At 35.9% G+C, this 23,853-nt stretch overlaps 1 protein-coding gene across 3 annotated transcripts in view; it reads left to right on the top strand.

Moving 5' to 3' along the window:
• RALYL (RALY RNA binding protein like) overlaps positions 1–23,853 on the top strand; it is a 693,429-nt gene that overhangs the window by 599,324 nt on the left and 70,252 nt on the right. For all 3 annotated transcript variants that reach the window (XM_054512552.1, XM_045896308.2, XM_045896307.1), the window contains one exon: positions 15,625–15,672. In XM_054512552.1, coding sequence (XP_054368527.1) covers positions 15,625–15,672 — 48 coding nt within the window. The remainder of the gene's footprint in view (positions 1–15,624; positions 15,673–23,853) is intronic.

Here is a 23,853-nt window from a genome sequence, read left to right as displayed (position 1 = left end):
AAACCAAGTGTTAAAAACAAGAAGCGTATATCATGATGCCATTTCATTCTAATCAAGATCCAGGATTTTTATCTTTATTTCTGAATATCAATTTAATTATATTTGGATGAGAACTAATATACTCAGTAAAAACTCTTCTCGAATCATATTGCTAGGCACAAAGGAAGGTGCAAAGGTAGATGAGAGCAGTGTCTCAGAGTGGATTCACTAAAACAGTGCCAGTCCGTGAACTGTTTTTTACCAGGGTGACTACTGAAATACAAAAAGGAAGTAAAAGCATTTAGAAACTTTGATTGCATTTTTATGCCACTTTGACATCTAAGTGTACCATTTGGTATTTTATGAAATTATCAGTCTGTGATGAATGAGAAATTTTTCAAATAAAAAGCTGGTCCTTCGCTACAGTAATTGAGAAGTTGTGGACAAGACTAAGTCTTTGCCTTTAAGGACCTTATCATCTCATGAAGAGGATAAAAACAAAGAAGCTGGTGTCTAATACGAGACATGGCTTGGCAACTCTAATCTGCTAAAGAAGATAAAATAAAAATAAGCAGATATTTGTGATATGAGGCATTATTTGATAATTCTTGAAAGACGGGTTATAAATGAAAAGTCATGGTGGGACACAGTCGGGCAGGTTTAGTTTCTATTGTGGAGATAACGAGCAGTACCATTTGGCTGCACCAACGGTATCTTAGAAGTGACACTGAATGACATAACTGGCAAATTAACCAGTAACCGCATCACAGGAGACTGAAAAACCTCGTGTTCAAGGTTTCTTCAGCTCCCCTCACCCTTTTCCCCTCTCCTGCCTCCTCTTTTCTCTCCTCTCCCTCTCCCCCCTTCCTTTGCCTTCTCCTCTCTCCTCCTCTCCCTCCTCCCAATCTCCTACTTCTCTTATTTCCTCCCCCCCATTTCTGCCTCCCCCCTTCTCCTCCTTTTTCTGTTTCTCTTCCTGTTTCTTCATTAAAAAAAAAAAAAAAAAGGCATGCCTTCAAGAAGGAGCTTATGTCCTCGTGTCTGGTCTTCAGCTACTCCCTTTGCTTTGCAAGAGATTCCACCATGAGGAGGAAAGTTAGTATATGTGAAATGTTTGCTGAGTGCAAAAAATCACATTAATTCCTAACACTCCAACCGAACTCATCACAGTTGGGGAAAAAAAAATCCTGCCACTATCTTAATGGCCTATGGAAAAATTAGGGCAACCCTACAATACCATTATTTTTCAACATTAAACCAGAATGAGATTTCTCTTCAACAAAGACTTAGCAGTTTATCATCTCAGAAAACTGACCATCCCAGAAAATCTGGAGATACTGACATTTTACAGTCCCAGTAAACCCTTAAGACCCTGCCCCATCACACCCCAGTGAGACCCTCTGGTCAACAAGCCCTGCAAATGTGTGCACGCAACACACACACACTACTTCCAGTCAGGTTTTTAGTGCTGGGCTCTGAATTATGACCTACCAGCAAAGGATCACCAGATATTTGAGAAAATACTCTAACATGAAAGAAAAAAAGAAACGGAAAACCAGAACTCCACAGTCGAGGAAGTATAAGGAGTATAAAACTAATCTAAACAAGCAAGCAAAAAACCCTAAAAACCCTCTTAAAAACCAATAATTAATATCCCTAAAGATAGGAAAATATATCTATATAAAAAGTGTATTATTAAAAAGGAACATATGGAAAAGAAAAAAAATTCTTAGAAATTAAAAGCAAAACAGAAATGAAAAACTCAATGAAAGTTTAGAATTCAAACTTAAAAGATCACAAAGACAGAGATGGAAAATAGTAAAGAAAGGATTTAAAATAATTTGAGGCTTACTCCCAGAGATCGATATCTAGTAATAATTGTTTCACAGACAGAAAACCAAGGACATTATCAAATAAGTAATGAAAGAAAGTGTCCTAAAACTGAAACATGTAAGTTTGCCATAGGAGGATTCTCAGCACAGTGAATGAAAGATGATCCACACTTAGGCAGATTAATTACTACAGATAACAAGACCTGAAACCGGGCACCTGGGTGGCTCAGTCAGTTAAGCATCTGCCTTTGGCTCAGGTCATGATCCTGGGGTCCTGGGATCGAGCCCCGCATCGGGCTCCCTGCTCAGCAGGAAACCTGCTTCTCCCTCTCTCTCTGCCCCTCCCCCTGCTCATGCGCTCGCGCTCTCTCTCTCTCAAATAAATAAATAAAATCCTTAAAAAAAGAAGAACTTCAGCCTTCGAGTAGAGGAATAAAGGCCACATACAAAGACTCAGAAGCAGAATGACATCACATTTCTCAACATTAGGAACTTGCAGACAATGCAATAATGCCCTCCAAATTCTGAGAGAAAGTGATATCCAACCAGACTGTCAGTCCTACCAAACACATTATCAGTCAAGCATGAAGATAGGAAAAGATCCACTCCATTCTTGTATTTTTGAGGTAGTTCTACTCTATCAAGTCACTGCAGCCACTGCATTAGCAAATACTGAACCACTGGTCCTAGGGGAAATACAGGATTAGGTTCCCGTAAGCGTCTGGTCACAATAATTTTGTTAACCAACTAATACATAACCCTGCTTGGTGTGTGTTTCTGTGTAAAGACAGTTTATTTCATATATATTGTTGATGCATTAACATTGAATTCATGACCAACAGCACTATAATGCTTGCCTGAAGGAAGCTCATGTAACATGTATTTTCTCCCTGAGGCATATCACAGCCTTTTGTGCTTGGGAAGACTGAGCTGCACCTCAGCACTCTGTTTAGGGGCCATTGCAAAACAGAAAAATCAATGAAAAGCACAAGAATGCAAAAAAAAAAAAAATGCAACACTAAGTAGACCATGAAAAGTATACTTATTTGCAGTGTCAGATCTGAACAAAGTCACCTCAGTCTCAGTTGGGAATGTGCTGCCTCAGCAACTCAAATTTTTTGCCACTCTGTGCATGTCTGTGAGTGACCATGAAAGCGCTGCAAGTATTGATTTGGGAGTTATAGGTAATCTTAGCAAATTCATAAATACAGAATCCTCAAATAAAAAGAATCAACTGTATTTTCAGAAATCTAAGGCTTAACAAATCCTTTCTAAGAAATCTACTGATGCTTGTTTCACCAAAATCATTGAGTAAATAAATAAATAAATAAATAAATAATAAAAGGGTCTAACACAAGAAAAAAAAAGGTTCCCAAGTCACTGGTGAAGAGAAGTACCAGGATGGTCACTTTGTAGCAGACCCAGAGAGGACCCATCTGGCTTATAGCAGGACATCGGAGATCTCCATTAAGAATGAAAAAAAATGAAGCCATTATAAAAGCCAAGTAAATTTGTACAAGAAGGAAATGTAATCGTAGTATATTGCTCAACTGTAAGTAAAGTTTATGTAGTCAAAATAACCTAAACACTGAATATTGACTTAAAACAGAAAAGAACTAATGAGAAAAAAGCATGGAAGCTTGTGAAAAATTCTTCATTACAAATAAGCCCAGCAATATTGTGAGGGCTCACAGAGAACTCATTCCTCTGTAAGATTTAATTCTGTTCAAAATGAATCCATGGTTGAAAGGCACACACTTCCAGGTATAAGATAAGTAAATCCCAGGAATGTAATGTACAGCATAGTGATTATAGTTAATCATACTGTATTGTATATTTGAAAGTTGCTAAGAGAGTAGATTTTAAAAGTTCTCATCACAAAGAAAAACAATTTTGTAATTATGTGTGGTGATAGATGTTAACTAAACTTATTTTGGTAATCATTTCACAAAATATCAAATCATTGTTCTGTATGCCTAAAACTGATACAATGTTATATGCCAATTTTATCTCAATTTAAAAACAACAACAAAAGATTTAATTCTAGAAACTGAAGAATATTAAAGAAAATGTCTGTTAACTTAGTTCAATAATGTTCAGAAGGAAAGTGCCTCTAAGAAACATATGTAGGTTGTAATAAGAAGAGACTAATCTAGAAAATAGCAGTTGATTCTTTAACTAAACCCCAGATTAAATATAATGCCTCAAATGAAGAAGTAAATGGCACATTTGATACCATACTGGGGAAAAAAACCCAGTAAGTGATTTTAGGAAAAAACTTGATAAACATCCCCTGAGTAAAATAGAGGAAAGTGGCAAAATAAAAACAAGGAAAAAGAAATGGATGAAAGTTCATAGAGTTTAATCTGTAAATAATAGGTATTGCCACAGAGAACAATTTTACAGAACATGGAAGAGTCAACAATGAAAGATAAAATATAATTCATTGATTTCTTTAAATGAGATTTTTACAATTTGAAATGTAAAGAAAGCTATTGGTATCCATGCCAAAAAGAAAAGAAAAGCTAACTTTAAGAGAAAAACTAAAGTTGGACTCAGTTTTCTCTCTGATATGTACCACTGGCAAGACAATAACAGATATTTTTGAGGGAAAAGATCATAGCAAGAATCCTGTGTTCAGCTACATCATCTTTCATTTGTGAAAGTAACAGAAAGACATCAAGAGAAAATATGTTTTACCACGTAACAAACCCAGACAGAATTTTATAAATATAGCTACTAACCTTGTTTTGATTCTGGACTCCAGCATCATAAAGATCAACTTAATTTATAAAAATATGTTTAACAACTATTTAGTCATGTTCCTTAACTGAAAAGTTCTTAAAAGGGACAAAATGATTTGTTGAAAAAGACTATGGGAAAAATGGTACTGGTGGGGAAAATTTCACAATATTTCTAAAGTTTATCTAGAGGTGAGAATATTATAAACAAAATTTTGAAGGAGACAATCTCTTCTACAAATATGTCACTTGGGGATAAGAAATGGCAATTCAGTGAGAATAAAATACAGGCTACAACAATTAGCCATGTTTATACATGAAGGTAGTAATTGACAGAGTGCAAACTAAATCAATAAGGAGTGGAAGAATCATTCAATATTCCTTCTTGGTCTTGGCACTTATCTATTTAAGTATTTATTTAGAATATATTATAAGGATTGCCTCTTAATTTTATCAAATACCTCTTTAGCGTCTACTGATGACAATCATAGTTTTTCTCCTTTCATTTGTTTTTGTGCCAGAGTATGCTGATAGATTTTTCAGACTTGAACCTGACATTAGTTTCCTCTCCCTAGTCTATTTTGGCCTATTATGTTGCTCTTTTTCTAATAAGATTAAGACTGCATTCCTTTCTTTTTTCATCTTCAGTCTTCAACAATGAACACATTTAAGCCATACCTTTTTCTGAGTTAAGTTCCTACTATGTCCCATAGGTTTTGGAAGAAGCATTCTTTTTATTTCTTTCTAGATAATATGAAAGTCTAATTTTGATTTCTTCTTTAATTCTGCATCAATTTGATTGAGGAGAGTCAAAGAGACCAGAACTGGTGCTCAACCGAAAAGGAGCCAGCTTCAGGTCACCATGTTCCCAAAACCTGTAGGTGAAGAATTAAATGTTACATTTTAATGAAGTAATTTGATTTAATAAAATCATGAAATTTCAACTTGGAAGATATCCCAGAACTATGTAATGCATCAATTCTCTTCTCTACAAAATCCCCAACAAATGATTTTCAGGCTCTTCTTGAAGGACATGTATCTGTTACACTGTGTTTTACTAGATCATACAGTGTTTTGTCACAGTATTTTTCTTTTTATGATTCTATTTTCTTTCCAAAACTACCAGACACTCAAGATATTTGGAACTCGTTATTCTATTTCTTTGTTATATTTAGCAGTAACATTTTTCCTTGTAATTACTACTCTTTAAGACTTGTTTTGCCTTCTGGAACTACAGTGAATAAATTCAATGCCTCTTCCACTAGACAACCTTTCAAATATTTAAACAGTTACTTACCTCCTTTCCCAAAGGCTTTCTTCTCTAGACCAAACAACCTTATTTAATTCAAACTTTTTCATACAGTCATTTTTGAGATTTCTTGCCATCCTAATTTCTTTCATTTGTATGCATTCCAGTTGGTTAATATCCTTGTGAAACTTTACTGAAATACACTAAACTGTTTCCAGGGATGTCTCAAAAGTGAGAGTCCAGTGGAATTATCTTCTTTTTAAAAACCCTTCACTTTAGTTAATGCCCACTAAGATTTCACTAGCCTTATGGTAGTGGTAGTACATTCCTGGTTTCTACTTCTGATAGTGGTAGTAATTGGCAAAATACCTAATATTTCTTAACCAATATCTGGTAAGCCACAGACAATGCAATTTATACTCTGGACTCTAATTAATCATATCATTGCTTTGGTTCTCTCATTTATACAATCGGGATAATATTAACACTAACTCATAGGACTTTTAAGACAATTAAATGATCTAACGGATGCAAAGCAGTTAGAACAGTGATAAATGCTAACCATTCAATAAATATTAATTATTAGAATTATTAACGTTGTTGTTACTATTGTTATTATCCCTTTTGACATCACTCTCAAATATTTTTTTAAAGCTAGACTCGACCATGAAGAATATGTGCAGTTGATATATTTAGTCTTGAAGGAAAACTTTAGAAAAATTATTGTAATCCAATAAGATAAAAATTATAATAATAAAACTATCAACTATACAAACTAAGAAAAGGGTTTCTCTATAAAAGGACAACCTGTACCCTTTGACTGTATGTCACATTTGGTCAAAGAATGCCTAAACAGGATTGTCTCAGGCAAGGCCTAATCAGGAGACAGAAGATGGAAACCACACCAGTCATTTTAACAGAGAAAATTTAATATGAGGAATTATTAACTAGTAAAGTACATGGTTAACTACCTCAAAAGGGTAAAAAAAGACTACAAAAGAATATCAGAATAGAAAATGTAGAGAACAACTACTATCTCTGTGGCTGAGGGACAGTATCCAAGGAAGGAATAAATGAAGAGCCTCTCTCTCTGAGGCTGAGATTCATACTCCCGTAGGAGAGGGTGTGACTGCAGCCTACTGGATGGCAGAGAAGTTTGTTGGGGTGTTGGTGGACTACGGATAATGGGTAGGCACCGTCCTGCTGGGGTACCAGTGAGCATCACTGGCTCTCCCATATCCTGCTGATAGCAGTGCCAGATGAGCAAGAAGAAATGTATATGAGAACCTGGAAAAAGAAGCTGCTTCCTCTTCTTTGCCTTGTGGTTTTCCTCCAGTAGGGTAGGGGGGCTGGGGGGCTGGGGAAATGGATTTAGGACTGAGAGGCAATAAATATCAATATCAATTTATTGGCAGAAAGGGCTAACCCAACATAGCAATCATAATGGTCTAAACATTCTTTTTTAAAAAAGATTTATTTATTTATTTGAGAGAGAGAGAGCACGCAGGGGGAGGGGCAGAGGGAGAGAGTCTTAAGCAGACTCCACACTGAGCACAGAGCCCAAAGTGGGGCTAGAACTCATCATCCTGAGATCACGACCTGAGCCAAAACCAAAAGTCAGATGCTTAACTGGACTGTGCTATCCAGACACCCCCATAATGGTCTAAACATTCTAATATTAATATTCAGGCATTTGAAAACTCTAATACAGATACTTGTTTTCCTACAAAAAGTAGTAACAATAAATATTATTGCAGAAATTGCCACAGACGTGTAACATTCAATTCAAAAAATTTCAAATGGAGGTTCCTGGGTGGCTCAGATGGTTAAGCGTCTGCCTTCGGCTCAGGTCATGATCTCAGGGTCCTGGGATCGAACCCCACGTTGGGCTCCCTGCTTGGCGGGAGCCTGCTTCTTCCTCTCCCTATACTGCTCCCCCTGCTTGTACTCTCTCACTCTCTCTGTCGAATAAATAAATAAAATCTTAAAAAAAAATTTCAAATGGGTGACTATAAACACTCTGCCTTTTCAAAACTCACAATTTAGTGAAATAGACTCCTGGATGGTCAATTGTTATAATATGTTCAAATAGAAGTATGCATAAGAAGCTGTAAAAATGAAATCTGCATATTTCTGGCCAAATTCACTTAAAACAAAGAGACATAATACTCTACAGGATTTTGACATGAGTCCTCCTGGAATATTTTATTCTGGAAATTCCAGCGTCAAGAAATTAAGACAAACTAAGTTCAAAGAAGGAAGATAAGAATGATGAATGGAATAGAGAGATTGCTTTGTGAAGGGAAAGGTTAACAGAAATAAATCTATATAGATTAGCTAAGTGACAGGAAAAGCAGAAAGCTGACAAGCAAGAATTAAATGTAAATGCAAAAAGAATAACATAATACATGGAATTTAGTCTAACCCCACAGGCTTTATAATTGGGGAAGATGTGGGGCTTGAGTTAGTCTTTAAGAATGGATAATATTCAACTGAAAGAAGATACAACATGTTGATAGATGGAGGGCTTGGGCAAAACCCTATAATGGGAAACTTGAGCAACCATTTGGGCTAATACAGAAGACTGTGTAGAGATCCAAGAAAGTCTCCCTGTGACAGCAAGGAGAGTTTCTCTGCCAGAGTAGGATGCAAGGAAATGCAGAATGGATGAGAGAGTAGTTGAATGAATTATTAAAGAATATTTGAAGAAGGAGCCCCATTTCAGAGAGCACTGAAAGTTGAAGAGTCTGAACATCACCTTGTAGGCCATGGGGAGTAACTGAAGAGTTTGATGTTGTCTTTTGTAAAAAGAATGCTTTCAAGTCACTAGCAGCATGTATCATGGATAAGAGTTGTGGATATACTTGGGACCAGGAATACCAGTTTGGAGTCCATTTCACTGGTCCAGACAAGACTCTTTATGTGTAGGCCAGACCTTCAAAATAGCTAGATTCTTGGTTCTCCTGCTTTCACATTTATAGTTCTCTTACCAGATAGGTCATGCGGTTTGCAAAAAATAAATTTCCATTTTCATTGTAGCTTTATCAAGTAATCATGAATTGAAGAGAATCATTTTTTTCATTTATTCCAGAGCAAAAGACAGAAGTGAAAACTAAACACAATTGTGGAATCCCATGTTTAAACATCTTTCTTAACAGAACACAGCATAGAGAAGAGTAACAACCATACCCCATTCAGGAAGATACTTCCAAAGTCACAATCCCTGTGTTAACTCAGCCAGAAGACAGGAAAATAATTTTCCCCCTCCTTTTTCTCTCTTGTTCCCAGAATTCACTATCTACACCTACCTTAATTAAAGTAATCATCCTTTAAGTGTGTGAAACAGTAACATAAGAAAAAAAAAAAAAAGTGTGTGAAACAGTAAGCTTGATTCACAGTAGGTAAGAGACCAGAACTAGTAACTGAGCTGGGTGGATCGTTTTACCCTTTTGAATGTCTTAGTCACTGCCCCTTCCTGAGCTCCCAGGTCCTGATCCACAATTAGCCAGGAACTCTACAAATGTTTCATAATTCTTTAGGTTCCCAACCACCTCCTCCTTCAATTCTGAAGTCCTTGGTAGCAAACCATTTTGTCAATGCAACTTAGACTAAGTAGCTTTTTAAACTCTTTTTGAATTTCTAATGTATGTGTGTATGTCTATCCACTATACAAACATACACACACACACACTCCAAGGTAAAATTAAAGTTGTATATGTATCCCCTAAAAGAAAATAGACAGATTTTTGTCCACACATTATCTTGACAAAGTTTATAAATCTGTTCAACTATATATATACACTCTGACATTTAGAAACCTACACCAAATTTTATGACAAGTTAGAAATAGGATCCTATAGGTACTTCTGAGGATACTTCTACTAATAGCCTTGGAGAAGTATGCTCTAGAAGTTCATTCTGCTAGCCTACCTTATGACTTCTGCAATCATGACTTCCACAGGTACTCTGAAGAAAAGTTATGCTATTGACAGAGACTAATCTTCATAAAAAACTGTTCTACAAATTTATTCCACATTTTTCTACCACCAATTCTTGGTCTTCTGGAAGGGCCTCCTTTTGAACATTCACTTGTCAAATTCCTAACCTTTACAAAGACCGATTCAAATGCCATCTCTTTCATAAACCCTCGTTTGAGACTTTGTCCCACCAACCACATCCTAATTCTTCTGCCTATAAGCTCTCGTAGCAGTTTTTATATCTGTTTTGGCATTTGTCAAATTCTGCTTAAATTATAGTCATATGTATATTTATCTAATCCCTTACACTTAGATTGACATTCCTTGAGGTTAGAAGCCATGTTCTGCTGATATTATTATCCACAACTCCCAGTATTGTGCCAGACTTAAAATACTCAGTAATTGATTATCAAGTTTAATTTGGGAAGCCAGATATAGTCACTGAGAAGGCTTCAGTAGGAGTTACTATTGGCAGGATGTCTGTAATGAAACCATTAAAATGCTCCCTCCTTGTGCTGGGAAGTTTATTCATTTTCTTCAGATTATATTTTAATGAAATTCTGTGATGGAAAATAAAAAGAAATACTTGTGTGTATTAGTCTATTCATATGAAGCTGGTTTTATGAATTCAAAGGGATTAGATAAATTTGATCTCACATATTGCAAAACCTAATGAGTTGTGATTTCTCCTTCTGTAAATGAAAAAGCTTAAATTAAATTCCAGGGAAGTTACTTGGTGTCATTTAATCTTCAGTAATAAAATAAAGACTATGAGTGTGCAACTCTAAACAATTACTTTATTAATTCCCATTTCCCATTAAATTTTGAGGGAACCTGAGCAGTTAGAATAAAGGTACATTGAAAAGTAGAATGAGGGGCACCTGGGTGGCTCAGTTGTTAAGCGTTTGCCTTCGGCTCAGGTCATGATCGCAGAGTCCTGGGATCGAGCCCTGCATCGTGCTCCCTGCTCTGTGGGGAGTCTGCGTCTCCCTCTCCCACTCCCCCTGCTTGTGTTCCCTCTCTTGCTGTCTCTCTCTCTGTCAAATAAATAAATAAAATCTTCTTTAAAAAAAAGTAGAATGAAAGTATACCAGATTTTAAAAATATATATAAACTATTTGTGTGAAATATTTAAAACTGTTGTTTCACTTTTCTAAAAAGTTGAGTATCTGCCCCTTGCCACGGAGCATGCCTCCAAACAACAGAAGCCTTGACAGTTGCTAGACTTAGTTTCTTCTTGGAAAATGCCTAAAACATCTGACTTATGACCATTTTGTTTCAGTAGCCTAAAGACCAGACTGTCATACGAAGCTATTACAATGAAAGTTGCAAAGCCCCCCCTCAAAAAAAGGAAAAGTAAATTAACTCATGAACAGAACAGTTTATGAGGAAAGGAAAGGTTATTTCTTTTTTAACTTGAAACTCTTCCAATAAAATCCTAGAATACGTAAAACGCCTTAAAAACCTGAATATGGTTTCTGGAAATGCCATTTTTTGACAGGTAATTTCAAATAGAGCCTCACACAGAAAGAGAAAGAAGGGATTTTTAAGAGAGACAAAATCTGGGGAAGGGGAAAAAAAAAGCTGGCGGCAGGAACACTGAAAAAGCATACTTATCACAAATCAGACTTGCCCTGTGGTTATCTCTTTTCATTTCTTTGAATCTCTTTTTCTTCCTTGGAAATCCAGGGTGATTTTACAGCTTATGACCTGAGCCAACTACGGCCATGGCATTTCTGCTAAAAGCCCAAACCATTAAGACAAAAACAGGCTTGTCATGATCACCGAGACAGGCTTGTTTGTGCATTTCGTTTCATTTTGAACTGTGACAGGTAAAATTGAGTTCCTGATGGCAGACAGTGGGACTTGGAGATCACATAGTTCGGGAGGCTCAGCTACAACTTGTTCCTGCAAATATGTTGTAGCAGTCAGGATTGAACCAAAAATAAGCAGATTGGACAAGATAATTTAAGATAAATTAAGCTACTAAGAAAAACAAAAATGATTTCTCTTTTCTCATGCATTTTTAAATTTCCAGAAGGCTATTAAATTATTGAAGTATTTCCTAAAGGTGTGAAATACATGGAATCATCAGTGTCAGCCACATTAGTAACATATGTATTAATTGGTCCATGTCATATTTGGCACTTGGGGAGTTTAAAAAGAGCTAGAGGACATATATAAAATCAAGAAGAATTTATGCATCTTTAATTAGATATTCTCATCATCATGTTCATAAACCTTTGAAATGCTCTCTTAAACATCTGAGGAAAAATAAAGTTATATGTGCTAAAGCATTAAGATTATTAAACTTATTTAAATTAACAAATGTCTGATGAAACATGACACAATCAGAAAAATCACCAACTTTCGATTTAGATAAACCCGTGTTTAAATATCAGCTCTATGAAAAATGATTTAAAAATTCACTGACTTATTACAGTGTGCTAGAAACTATGCTATTCCATTTTGCAGATGCATTTTGCAAAGATTAAATAGATTGTTCACTGTTGTTATAAGCTAACTGTGTTCCTCCAAAATTCACCTTTTGAAGCTCTAATCCCAGTTCCTCAGAATGTGACTATATTGGGAGAGAGAGTCTTTAAAGAGGAGATAAAGTTAAAATGAGGCCATATGAGTGGGCTCTAATCCAATATGACAAGTGTTCTTATCAGAAGAGGAGATTGGGACTCAGACATCACAGACAGAGGGACAACCATGTGAGGAGACAGCAAGAAGTAAAGAAAGTGACCTCAGAAGAAACCAGACCTGTTGACACCTTGACCTTGAACTCTTAGCCTCCAAAACTGTGAGAAAATAAATTTTTGTTCTTTAAGCTTCCTAGTGTGTGGTATCTGACCTATTTTGCTATCTTCTCCTCTTCCCTTGACCTCTACAATTCTAGAATTCCTAAGACTAGCCTACTCCCTCTCTCTACACTCACTCCTGAGAAAGAGCTCACCTTTTTAATGGCTTTGTTGCCATCAGCATGCTCACAACTCCCGGACTTACTTCCCCAGCAAGCCCTCTCTTTGGGGCTACCCTCAGTAAGGCAGCATCCAGTCACCTGTGAAAGTGTTTCTTGATTGCCTCACAAGCATCCAAATGCTATCTTATCCAAAACCGAACTCAGCATTGTCCTCTAGAACCTCTTCCTCCCAATCTTCCCCCGGTTGAGAAAGGATAACAAAGTCTGCCCAGTTTCTTCAACTGACTCGGTGATAAATTCAGTTGAGTCTGCCTCCAAAACGTGTCCTGAACCTGTCTAACCCTCTCCATCTTTTCTGGAATGTTGCCTACGATGCTGTTGCCTAGGACACAGTAGCCCTGGACCAACCTTCCTGCTTCACTGAATCCATCAGGATTTTTCCTGACTTGTGCCTTTGTGCTTTCTGTTGCCTCAGGTCCTTTTCTCCCAGGCTCTTGATAGGACCTTTCTCATCCTTCAAGCCTCCAGTTGTATGTTACCTCCTCAGAGAGGTCAGCTTTGATTAATCTCTTTTAATAGTTCTTCCCTTTGGTCTCTCTGTCCCATTCATTTACTTCTAAGTATTTCCTGTTTAAAATGTTTTTCTTATTAGTTTTTTATCTGTCTCCACTACTGTCAAAGAAAAAAAATGCAACATGCAGATTAAATAGGTAAGGAAAAGACCATATTCAAGACTATCTAAATAGAGGACAGAGGCTGAACTCAACTCTACTGAAACAAAATGCTGGGGAGTTTGTAATACGTGGGGTGAGCTAGTGGCAATAGCAGGGAAATGGATCAATTTGATTAGGTCATCTGTGTTTGCTAATTGGCGCTTAATCAAAGTGAGATATCTATTCTGCTTCTAAACCTAAGTGGCAAATACAGTTCCTGACACACATGTCCTTAATCAAGTTCTGGGGGCACCTGGGTGGCTCAGTCGTTAAGCGTCTGCCTTCAGCTCAGATCATGATCCCAGGGTCATGGGATCGAGCCCCGCATCGGGCTCCCTGCTCAGTGGGAAGCCTGCTTCTCCCTCCCCCACTCCCCCTGCTTGTGTTCCCTCTCTCACTGTGTCTCTCTCTGTCAAATAAATAAATAAAATCTTAAAAAAAAAAATTCTGATAAATGAGCACATGAATGACTACACTGTACTTAACCTGTGTTGTGTAGGATATTTCATATCTCTAGGCCTCAGCGTCCTATAAAATTGGAACAATACTCTACGTCTTATGGGTTGTTGTTAAGATTAAATAATATGTTCTTTCAATTCTCCTGACATAAGAATAGTTACAAACTAAAGGCCTGTTAAATTGATCAATTGGGGAATATAAAATTACTTGCCTGTCATATGGTGGTTCCTCAAAAAGTTAAACATAAAAGTACTTTATGATCCAGCAATTCCACTTCTAGGTAGATACCCCAAAGAGATGAAAGCAGGGACTCTAACAAATACTTGCACACCGATGTTCGGACTACCACTGTTCACAGAGGCTAAGAGGTGCAAACAACTCAAATGTATATCAATAGAGGAATAAATAAAAAGCGATATGTACATATATACAACATTATATTTTTCAGTCATAAAAAGGAATGAAATTCTCATGTGTGGTACAGTATGGATAAACCTTGAAAATGTTATGCTAACTGAAATAAGCCAGCCTAAGAAGGACAAATATTATATGATTCCTGTTATATGAGGTATCTAGAAGAGGCAAATTCAGGAGGTAGGATGGAGAGAACCAAGGGCTGGGGGCAGCGGGGGATGGGGAGTTATTGTTTAATAGGTATGGAACTTCTGTGTGGGATAATGAAAAATGCTAAAAATGGATATTGGCAATCTTTAAACAACATTGTGAATATACTTAATGCCACTGAGTTGTATACTTAAAATGGTTAGAATGGTAAATTTTGTTATGTATGTTTCATACTGATAAAAAATTAGTGAATAGACATTAAAAATAATTATTCCCCTGTAGTGTAGATACGTCATTCATCATGAGTAAATTTCTTGCTGGCTGGCGAGGGTTGCACAGTGCCATGGAAAAATGCTCCAGACATGGATTCAGAAGATTTTTTTTCTCCAGTTTCAGCTCTGTCACTTACTAGTAATAAAAATTTGAGTAAGTCACTTAGGTCCTTTGCACCTTAGTTTCTTCTAGTTACAGTATCCAACAGAGTTGCTTTGTGTACTAAAATTAAAGGAAATAATGCATATAAAGGGCTTTGTAAATTCCAACAATTATATAAGTAGATGGGAGCAGTTTTATTATATATTCCTTTAAGAAGCTTAATCTTTTCACTAAAATGTGCTTATTAATTGCTATTTAAGTACCCTAAAATATTAAATTATGGTTGCTAAGATTCAGTCAAGGTGGATTTTTTTTTCTCTGTGTATTAAATTATAAGTTTTTAGAATGAAAAAGAATGCTGAATTTCTAAAGAAACCACATTTCTCTTTAGCATTCTTAATAGCGAATGGGTCATTAAACCTTTCTTTTCCATGCCTTTTGTTCATTGTGTAGTCTCACTGTACATACCTTAGGAAGAAAGGATAACTATGTTATACCCTGTCTGGAAAAAAATGGCCTTCATTCATACGTAATTACAAGTATTAAAATATTTTATTTTGTTACCTCTTCTCATCTTCCATTCCAAACCATACAAACCATTATCAGTCTTCCCATTGTCAGACATATGACAGTTTGACGTGGCACCATATCCAATTGTCATTACTTTGTAAAACTCTTTGGATACATAATTACATTGAAAAAAAAATCTAAAAAGTAACATAAGTTACTTGTTTTAACCTCATAACTTAGTACCAAAATTAGTGTGGTTGAACAAGTGTCAACTAATTTTTTGTTTCCCTCCTTAGTGGTTATGTCTTTGACTATGATTACTACAGAGAAGATTTCTACAATCGGTATGTAAATTTTTCATTCCCGTTTTCCTTTGATTTAAATTCTTTTAACTGCTTTGTATATTTCATTCCTAGGTATTCTCGATTGATATTTAAAATAAAGAAAATTCTTTACTAACTCCCCAAAAGTATAATGTAGGCAGATTTTCTTATTTTCATTGTGCTTACTGAAGCATAGTACATCTTGGACTTTTAGGACTTCAGAGGTTCTTAAGCCAAAAGTTCGGTTATGGAATATTGGAATAACATCCCCAAAATTTAATGAACCAATATTGTTTTCCAGGTCTGTTGATGACTTAAGATTCTTCAAGACTGAAAGTTTTGTAAACTCGGAAAATGACTCCAACCTTCTAAAATATATCTGTTTTCAATATGACACATTGCAATGTTAGTTGGTTAGATTGGTTAGATTCAGTAAAAATTACAGACGGTTCTTGCTTTGCATAGTAGTGTTGGATCATAAAGGAAACCATACAAAGTGATGTTAATAATCAGTGGAAAAAAACAATCTTCTGTCCCCTCTAAAAATGCTCGTAAACACATTAAAAATTCTCTTGCTGTTGGTTATAAATAATAGAGAAATACAGTAAAATCGTTGTAAGTACACTATAATTTAAGACAGTAAAAATATTGAGAATTCATGTGTTTGAGTTCTTTGTAAAAAGACCTGTCCAAAAGTAGTTCGAGCAGGTCTTGCCTTCTTGTACAACTTACTCTACGGAGCTAGCATCCTTCTTGGGCCTCAGTGAGGTGTCCTACTCCTTTCAAAGGCTGGACCAGCTTCAGCAGTTTATCAGCATTGTGAACTATCTCTGAGAGGTCTTCAGTGTGGTTCTTTTGCCAGGGTCACTTCTTCTGGGGCATCGTTATCCCTTTTTATCCCTTCACAACTGTTTTCCTCATTTATGTCAATCTGTTGCTTTTCCTAAATTCCTCTGGTTCGGCATCTAGAGTCTCTCCAGCAGAAGAGTGTCAATAGTCCCCAGTCAGCTATTTCTCCCACAGTTCCATCCCATTTAATTTTTTTCCCTTCCAGTGTTATCCCTCTTCTCTTCTTTACTGCACTTTCATCTTTGTTGACCAGTTTCCTCTTTTGATTACCCACTTTTGTCAAGGGCCACGTGGGTTTATCACGGGCAACAAGGAGACAATACAACTACAGAGTTACCGTCCGGTACCCCCCAGATGCATGGCAACCAGAGACACTTTGAACGAAGTGACGTGACCAAGCACTGATCAGGATGCGCCTCTGTTATTTGCACAGTGCTTTGTGGACTGAAAAACTAGCAGCCAAGTTTGGACTTTGTGAAATTACTCACAGTTACTATGTGGCAACTGAAATTTGATTTGTGCTGTGGGAAGACGTGTTATTTAACTAAACATGGGCTGAAATTCTGAGATATGCAAATCAAGGGCCAGCTGTACATAGATCATTAGACCACACACATAAAAATGAGGTAAATATCTTTTAAGCTTTCTAATTGTAAGTTCTAGTCAAACAAAAACAACAACAAAAATCCCAAGGTATAAAAAATGCAAACTTGGAAAAATAGTTCGTAATGGACATTTTTAATAGGGAAGAAACTTCATGATCCCTTGGAAGGTCCTGGTTCCGTTTGCTCCAGCCACACAGCTCCTTTCTCAGCTCCACAAGAACACCATGTACCCTCCTCCCTCAGCACCTTCTTCCGTGCTGCTCCTTCTCATCATTCCTCCCTCTGCCATCTAGTTAACTTGCCTTCATCCCTCAGCCCTCAGCATGAACACCGACTAAATTAGGTTCCTCTGTTCCCCTCTCTCAGCACCCAGCATTATCCTTCACAGCACTTCTGCTTTTTTACTGCTGTCTTTCTTTGTGATGACAGTATTTGATTCATGTCTGCTTCTTGTCCTCCATGAAGGCAGGAAAGATGCTCAGGTTTGAGTATTATTGTATCTTCGGGCAATATCATTAAGTTCCAATATAGTGGATACTCAATTCGTGTTCTTAATTCATCTTCTTGGATTTAGAGAGACATTGGTTTCCCCAAGGTCATACAGTAAATTCATGACCAAACTACAAATATAAACTATTTAGATTCAAAAGCCAACTGTGTGAATGTGCAAAACGGGAGGGGAGCAATATTAGTTTATGGAGTTAAGTCAACGGAGACAGCCTTACCTAAAGGGAAATCAGACCACAACCATACCTTCATCACCACTATGCTCAACTACTCAGTTAAGCAAGTTATTCCACTAGGTACACCTTTATGATCAAATATGATTTTTAAAAGATAATTTTCTCAAATCATTTTAATAATTTATACAAGATACAGTATTTTGTTGTAAATATTAAATAGTTTGTAACAACTTATCCTAAAAATGATCTGAAGATCTGGCAGCATAAAACAATCCCATTTACTATTAAGAAAAGACACCATTTAAATAGTCTGCATACTATTTGAAAATTTTAGTTTTAGACATTTCTAAAGACTTTTTTTTAAAGATTTTATTTATTCATTTCTTTGAGAGAGGGAGAGCATGAGTGGGGTGAAGGACAGAGGGAGAAGCAGACTCCCTGCTGAGCAGGAGCCCAATGCAGCTCGATCCCAGGACCGTGGGATCGTGACCTGAGCCAAAGGCAGATGCTTAACCAACTGAGCCACCCAGGTGCAGCCTAAACTCATTTTTTTTTTTTCAGGATACATACCCTGTCCTAATTGCTATGAATAAAGTTTTCAATTAGCATATGTTTAGTCTGTCAATATGAAACTGTTTTTGGCATTGTAGTCTCTTAAGTGTTTTCTATCTTGTGATTTCCTTCTACATTTAAAGAATTTCTCCCTAAAATGGAGTTTCTATATAAATTATAGCCCAATAAAATCATTAGGTAGATAGATGATAGATAGATAGATAGATAGATAGATAGATAGATAGATAGATAGATAGATAGATAGATAGATAAATCTGTCCTACCTACCAAAGATTAAGAGCCTTAATCAGCCAAAGAGTTATAGAGCTTGAAGTTTTCAGATGATTCTTCACTACACAAAAAAACTAACTGAACAATTCCGCACATCATTTATCTTATATAAAATCTGTTTGCCTTATAAGGGTGCAAAAGATCAGTATGGTTGTGTTGCTAACAGGCTGTCTGAAGAATCTGTGCTCTTATTAGTTTATTTTCCATTTTTTTGCACTTGGCTAAGAAAGATGTAAGCATCTGCCACTAGTGGATAGAGTCCGGAGTTCCCTATGAAAATAGATTGTCATGAAAGGAAAACAGAATGGACAGGCTGGATGATATAAAGAGCTTACAAAGCGCTAACAGTTTTATGCACAGTAATTTCTCATAAATTACACTCTGCTTGAAATTGTGGTTAATTTTTTTTCTCTTTTTACTAGTGGTGCAAACTTGGGTGAGTTATTTAATACCACAAAACATGTTGTCTCCTCCATGAAGTGAGCAAGAAATTAATTCCTGCCTCATAAGATTGTTCTAAGGATTAAGTGAAGTAACATATGAATAATGATCAGCATTGTGCCTGGTATATCCTGGTATATTTTTACTGCATAACCAATGTTTGCTACTAATAACATCTAACAGTAACCATTAACAATGATGGTGAATGCAATTCTTATGCTGATATTCATGTAGCATTGTCCCTGACTGAGACATCAACTGGTTGGTCAGTTGTTCCAAAAAAGTCCATTGTGATGCCTCTTGATTATTCTATTTTTATCGTTTTCCCTTCTGCTCCCAGAGCATAATAGCTTAGACACTGCCATATATCCATACGCTATGGCTATTTGATTTCTGCCTGGTTTAAGAATTCTAATGTGATTGGGGATTTCAACCCATAGATAGTTTCAGCTTAGAAAACCGCTTTACACAAAGTGCCATCATATTGTCATTGTTTTGATATGCTGGCCCAGCAGTAAATTTCCTAAAGACTAAGTTAGTGTCTCTTCATGGTTTCAGGGATCATGAAGAGTATCACTAAATAATAGACTTGAATGGTTATTCTAAGCTTTTTTTTTTTTTTTTCATATTACACAAAGCGCTGCTCAGTAATTTACAGCATTAAATGGCATTTTCTTCTAAAAGGTCAAGTCTGACTCTAAATGAAGGACATTACATGTTATTAAAATTAAACATAAATATTTATATTCTTCCAAGTAAAGTAAAAGGAGATATATACCTAAAATTATATTGAATCCCCCGAGGGAATGTTTTCAATTTCTGAGATATTGGCAGTGTTAATCCAATCTTTTTTCAACAGTATCAGGAATAACACTGAGCAGATGATAACCCCCAGGATAAGTAAACTTGTGTTAATAGAGAAAAAGAAATGCCAGAAGTGCTTTACCATATAGAAAACACTTATGCATATTAAATCATGCAAAATGGGCATTGTTCAACTCTGGCACAATTTTGACCTTGTGTAACTTAATAGAAGAGAAACTACTAGAGTTGTAGTTAATGAAAAAATCTCCACATCAAGCTGCAGTTACCTCATTGATTACAGAGTACAGCATTTATTCATGAATCCTGGAAAAACATATTAGCAAGAGGCAATGTATGTTTCATTATGCAGGTTTAAATTACCATCTAATAGAATAGTATTCCACTTAAAACATTTGGAAATAACAGTATGGTACACTTGACAAAGGGTATAGATTTTTGATATAGGTTATGCAGAAGATGTGAATTTCAGGCCTAGCTGTGCATGTGCTGACTGGTTAAGTGACTTGGGAAAGTCACTTCATCCTTTTTTATTTCTTCATGGGCAAAATGACCTAACAATACCCACATTACAGAATTATAAGCATTCATAAATAAGAGAATCATTTTACTGATATATAACCTCAAAACAGCTATTTGAATGTATGAACTTTTTCATTACCCAAAGCTATATACAAAATATAGCAGACAGCAAAGTTGTGCAAAAGGTAAAGACTACATTAAGGTCAAAAAATTGCAGAAAAGATCATTCAAGATTTCGATCAGCTTGCCTTTAAAAGCATGTTCAAGAAATATCTACACAAGATCCAAGAAGACAACTTCACTGAAAATCTTAGAAAATTTTAATAACAAAAAACAATAGAAATTATTCATTTACTGGTCTCCAGTTAAGTGTGCCTTTGAAATTTTCTAATTCAGTTGAAACCAAAAGCTTACTTGAAGTCAGGATGGAAATAACAGACAGATTTTATGAATTTTGAGTAATTCAAGCAGTATAGAAAACAGATATAATGAGTAGGCTGTAAGAATCATTCATGTGGGGGCTCCTGGGTGGTTCAGTCATTAAGCATCTGCCTTTGGCTTAGGTCATGATCCCAGGGTCCTGGGATCGAGCCCCACATCGGACTCCTGCTCAGCGGGAAGCCTGCTTCTCCCTCTCCCACTCCCCCCTGCTTGTGTTCCCTCTCTCACTGTCTCTCTCTCTGTTAAATAAATAAATAAAATCTTTAAAAAATATATTAAAAGAATCATTGATGTGGATTTTAAATACATCCCTTCTTAAAAATGAATAGGCACCTTAATTTGATTTTATTAACTATATATCTGTCAGAAGTTAAGCATGCTGAAGATAAGGGTTCAAGTTTGAATCAAGACACAGAGGAAGATCTCTGATCCTCTGGTTACTGATCTTCACATATGCTACAAAGTGCCAGTGAGGACATAGCTCTGAACTTGTTCTCAGGGTTGGCTGTAGGCAGCCTAGTTGTTTAGCCCCTGGTCCAGACCACATGTTTTTGTTAACATTAAGCACATGGTGACTATAACCTTTGATTCATAAGCAAGGAAAATGAAGAACCCTTTTTCATGAGGGAAATTTAGAAAAAAAACAAACAGGTAATTACCAATTCTTAAAATCTATCTAAATAATTTATCTAAAATTAAAATTCAGTGTTTGATAACAGAATATTATTCAAATAATACATTAAATTTTTTTTTAATTTTATAATCACATAAGTTGACAGTGAACAATAGGCGTTAAGCCAAAGTCAATCAGGTAATGATTATTAGAATATGGTATATCTGCTTGAGAAAATGCACCACAGCAATCAAAATAAATATTAGGAAGACCATTTAGCAGGCTTGAGAAATGTTTTTAATATAAACCAAAGAGAATTAGAGAGAATACATGACTGTGCTTATATTATGTTCTTAACTATGTGGAAGATATGGATACTTGTGGAAAAAAGATTAGAAAATGATAGTAGTTTTTTATTTTTATTTTATTTATTTATTTATTGAGAGGGAGAGGGAGAGAAGGAATCTTAGGCAGGCTCCACACCCAATGTGGAGCTTGACACAGGGCTCGATCTCACAACACTGAGCCAAAATCAAGAGTCAGGGACACTTAACTGATTGAGCCATCCATGTACCCCATATAGTAGTTGTTTTAGAGTATGAGATTGGGAGTTATGCTTTTTCATGTATTTTTTCAAAAATGTTGCCTTATTATTATTAAGCTTAAAGCTAACAAGATTTTAATAAAAACAAGCACTCAAAATTATATTCATTTTATATGTCAATATGCCACCAAATTGCCTTTGTCCAAAACAGCTAATTTTTAATAGCCAATATCCATATTCTTCTTAGAGACAAGCTATGTTTATTTTTATCAGGTATATAAATATTATTTACCAGATTTTGCCTTTTGCTAGGTAATAAAATTACATAGCTCAGCTATTATTAAAGCAAACAGAATTCCAAACAAGAAATGAGCACTTGAAAAGTAGAAATGTTTATTAAATAAAGCAAACTAAATCCTCAGATTTCTTTATTGGGTTGTTTTTAGTAAAATTTGGTTACATTTATTTTATTTCTTGCTTGAGAGTAAGCCTTTTAGGGTTCTTATTTTAAAATAGACATTGAGGAAGGAAAAATTATGTGTTTGGCTTCATTATAAATCATTATGTATTTGACCAATAAATATTAGAGGGAAAACAATAGGGAAAATGAAGAACCACTAAAGAAAAAGGAGAGGGAATATAATTCTAAGAGTGAAAGGAACCAAAAAAAAATGAGAAAGAAGAAATTTTAAGCTTTTAACTGACCTTTGAGATTTGTATTCCATTTAATCCTATTGTATTGCAATCTTTGCTGTCAGTCCATAATCCTAAATGGACGATTTCCTTTATCCCAACAATTTTGCTGATCTAATACCTTATAAAGGTAAAATTTCTTAGATTTTCTATAAACAGAATTCTGATGAGAAAGCCAATGGTTGTGTCTCCCTTCATGGGTTACCTCTCACCTACTTCCCTCTGTATTTAAAAGAACCCTACATCCTATCTTGAATCCCAGAAAATCTGCCCCACTTCCCATTCTTACCTTGTTATGTTTTTGTGCATTAAGACAATACCCAGTCTTCCTTCCTTTAATTTCTGGTAAACTCAAGTGTAACCAATGAAAATTAAGAAACTCCTCAACTCCATTAAATTTTGTAAAATTCAAAATTATGCTGTCGTGTGAAGTATCCATACCCTTCTTTAGTTTTGTTTTGTTTTTTTTTTATAAATGACATATCCCTTTTTAAAATATAAGTTCTAATATTGCACATCTTCCCATCAGAGTGGCAGAAAGAATTGGTAAAACCTTACCTGATACCTTGATGAGAAAGAAGTCATTGCCCTTTGAAGCAACGCACCAAAATATTCAGAGAACAAGGGCTACGCTCTATAGGAATTGACAGCAAAGGACACGCACGACACATACTGAGTATGTGACTAAAATGTATGTCGCATATCAAAAGCATGTCACAAATACAATGAGCAAATCCAGCTCTGTTTTCTCAACATAAGCTGAGGCCTGCCGGACACTGGACGCTTTGTAATCATTGGCTGGGGGAAGCAATAAGAAATAGTGAGAAATATTTCACTTTCCTGTAAAATATTCTTGAACATAGTCACTGAAGTCGCAGTGAGTATGGTGGCTTTACTTGGCCTGCATTTTCATTATAGCATTCCTCTATCGCTGTATATTTTAGTTGTGCTTTAGAAATGTTCTCAGCCCAACTTATAGATTAGCTTAATTAATGAACCAGCTAAATTGCACTTTCAATGGTCCCTCCAAAAGAACTTGCCTTTCATCTGAAGCGGCAGCATCTACCCTGGAAGAGATGAGTCAGTTGCCATATTTTTTTTCCCCTCGATAGCTTTGGGTGTTAGAGCTCATAAAAAGTGCCTTCG

This window comes from Mirounga angustirostris, unplaced genomic scaffold, assembly GCF_029215605.1.
Source record: "Mirounga angustirostris isolate CCGP_5_RB_7025 unplaced genomic scaffold, mMirAng1.0.hap1 SCAF_4, whole genome shotgun sequence".
NCBI lineage: Eukaryota > Metazoa > Chordata > Mammalia > Carnivora > Phocidae > Mirounga > Mirounga angustirostris.
This window is presented reverse-complemented; position numbering and strand designations above follow the sequence as displayed.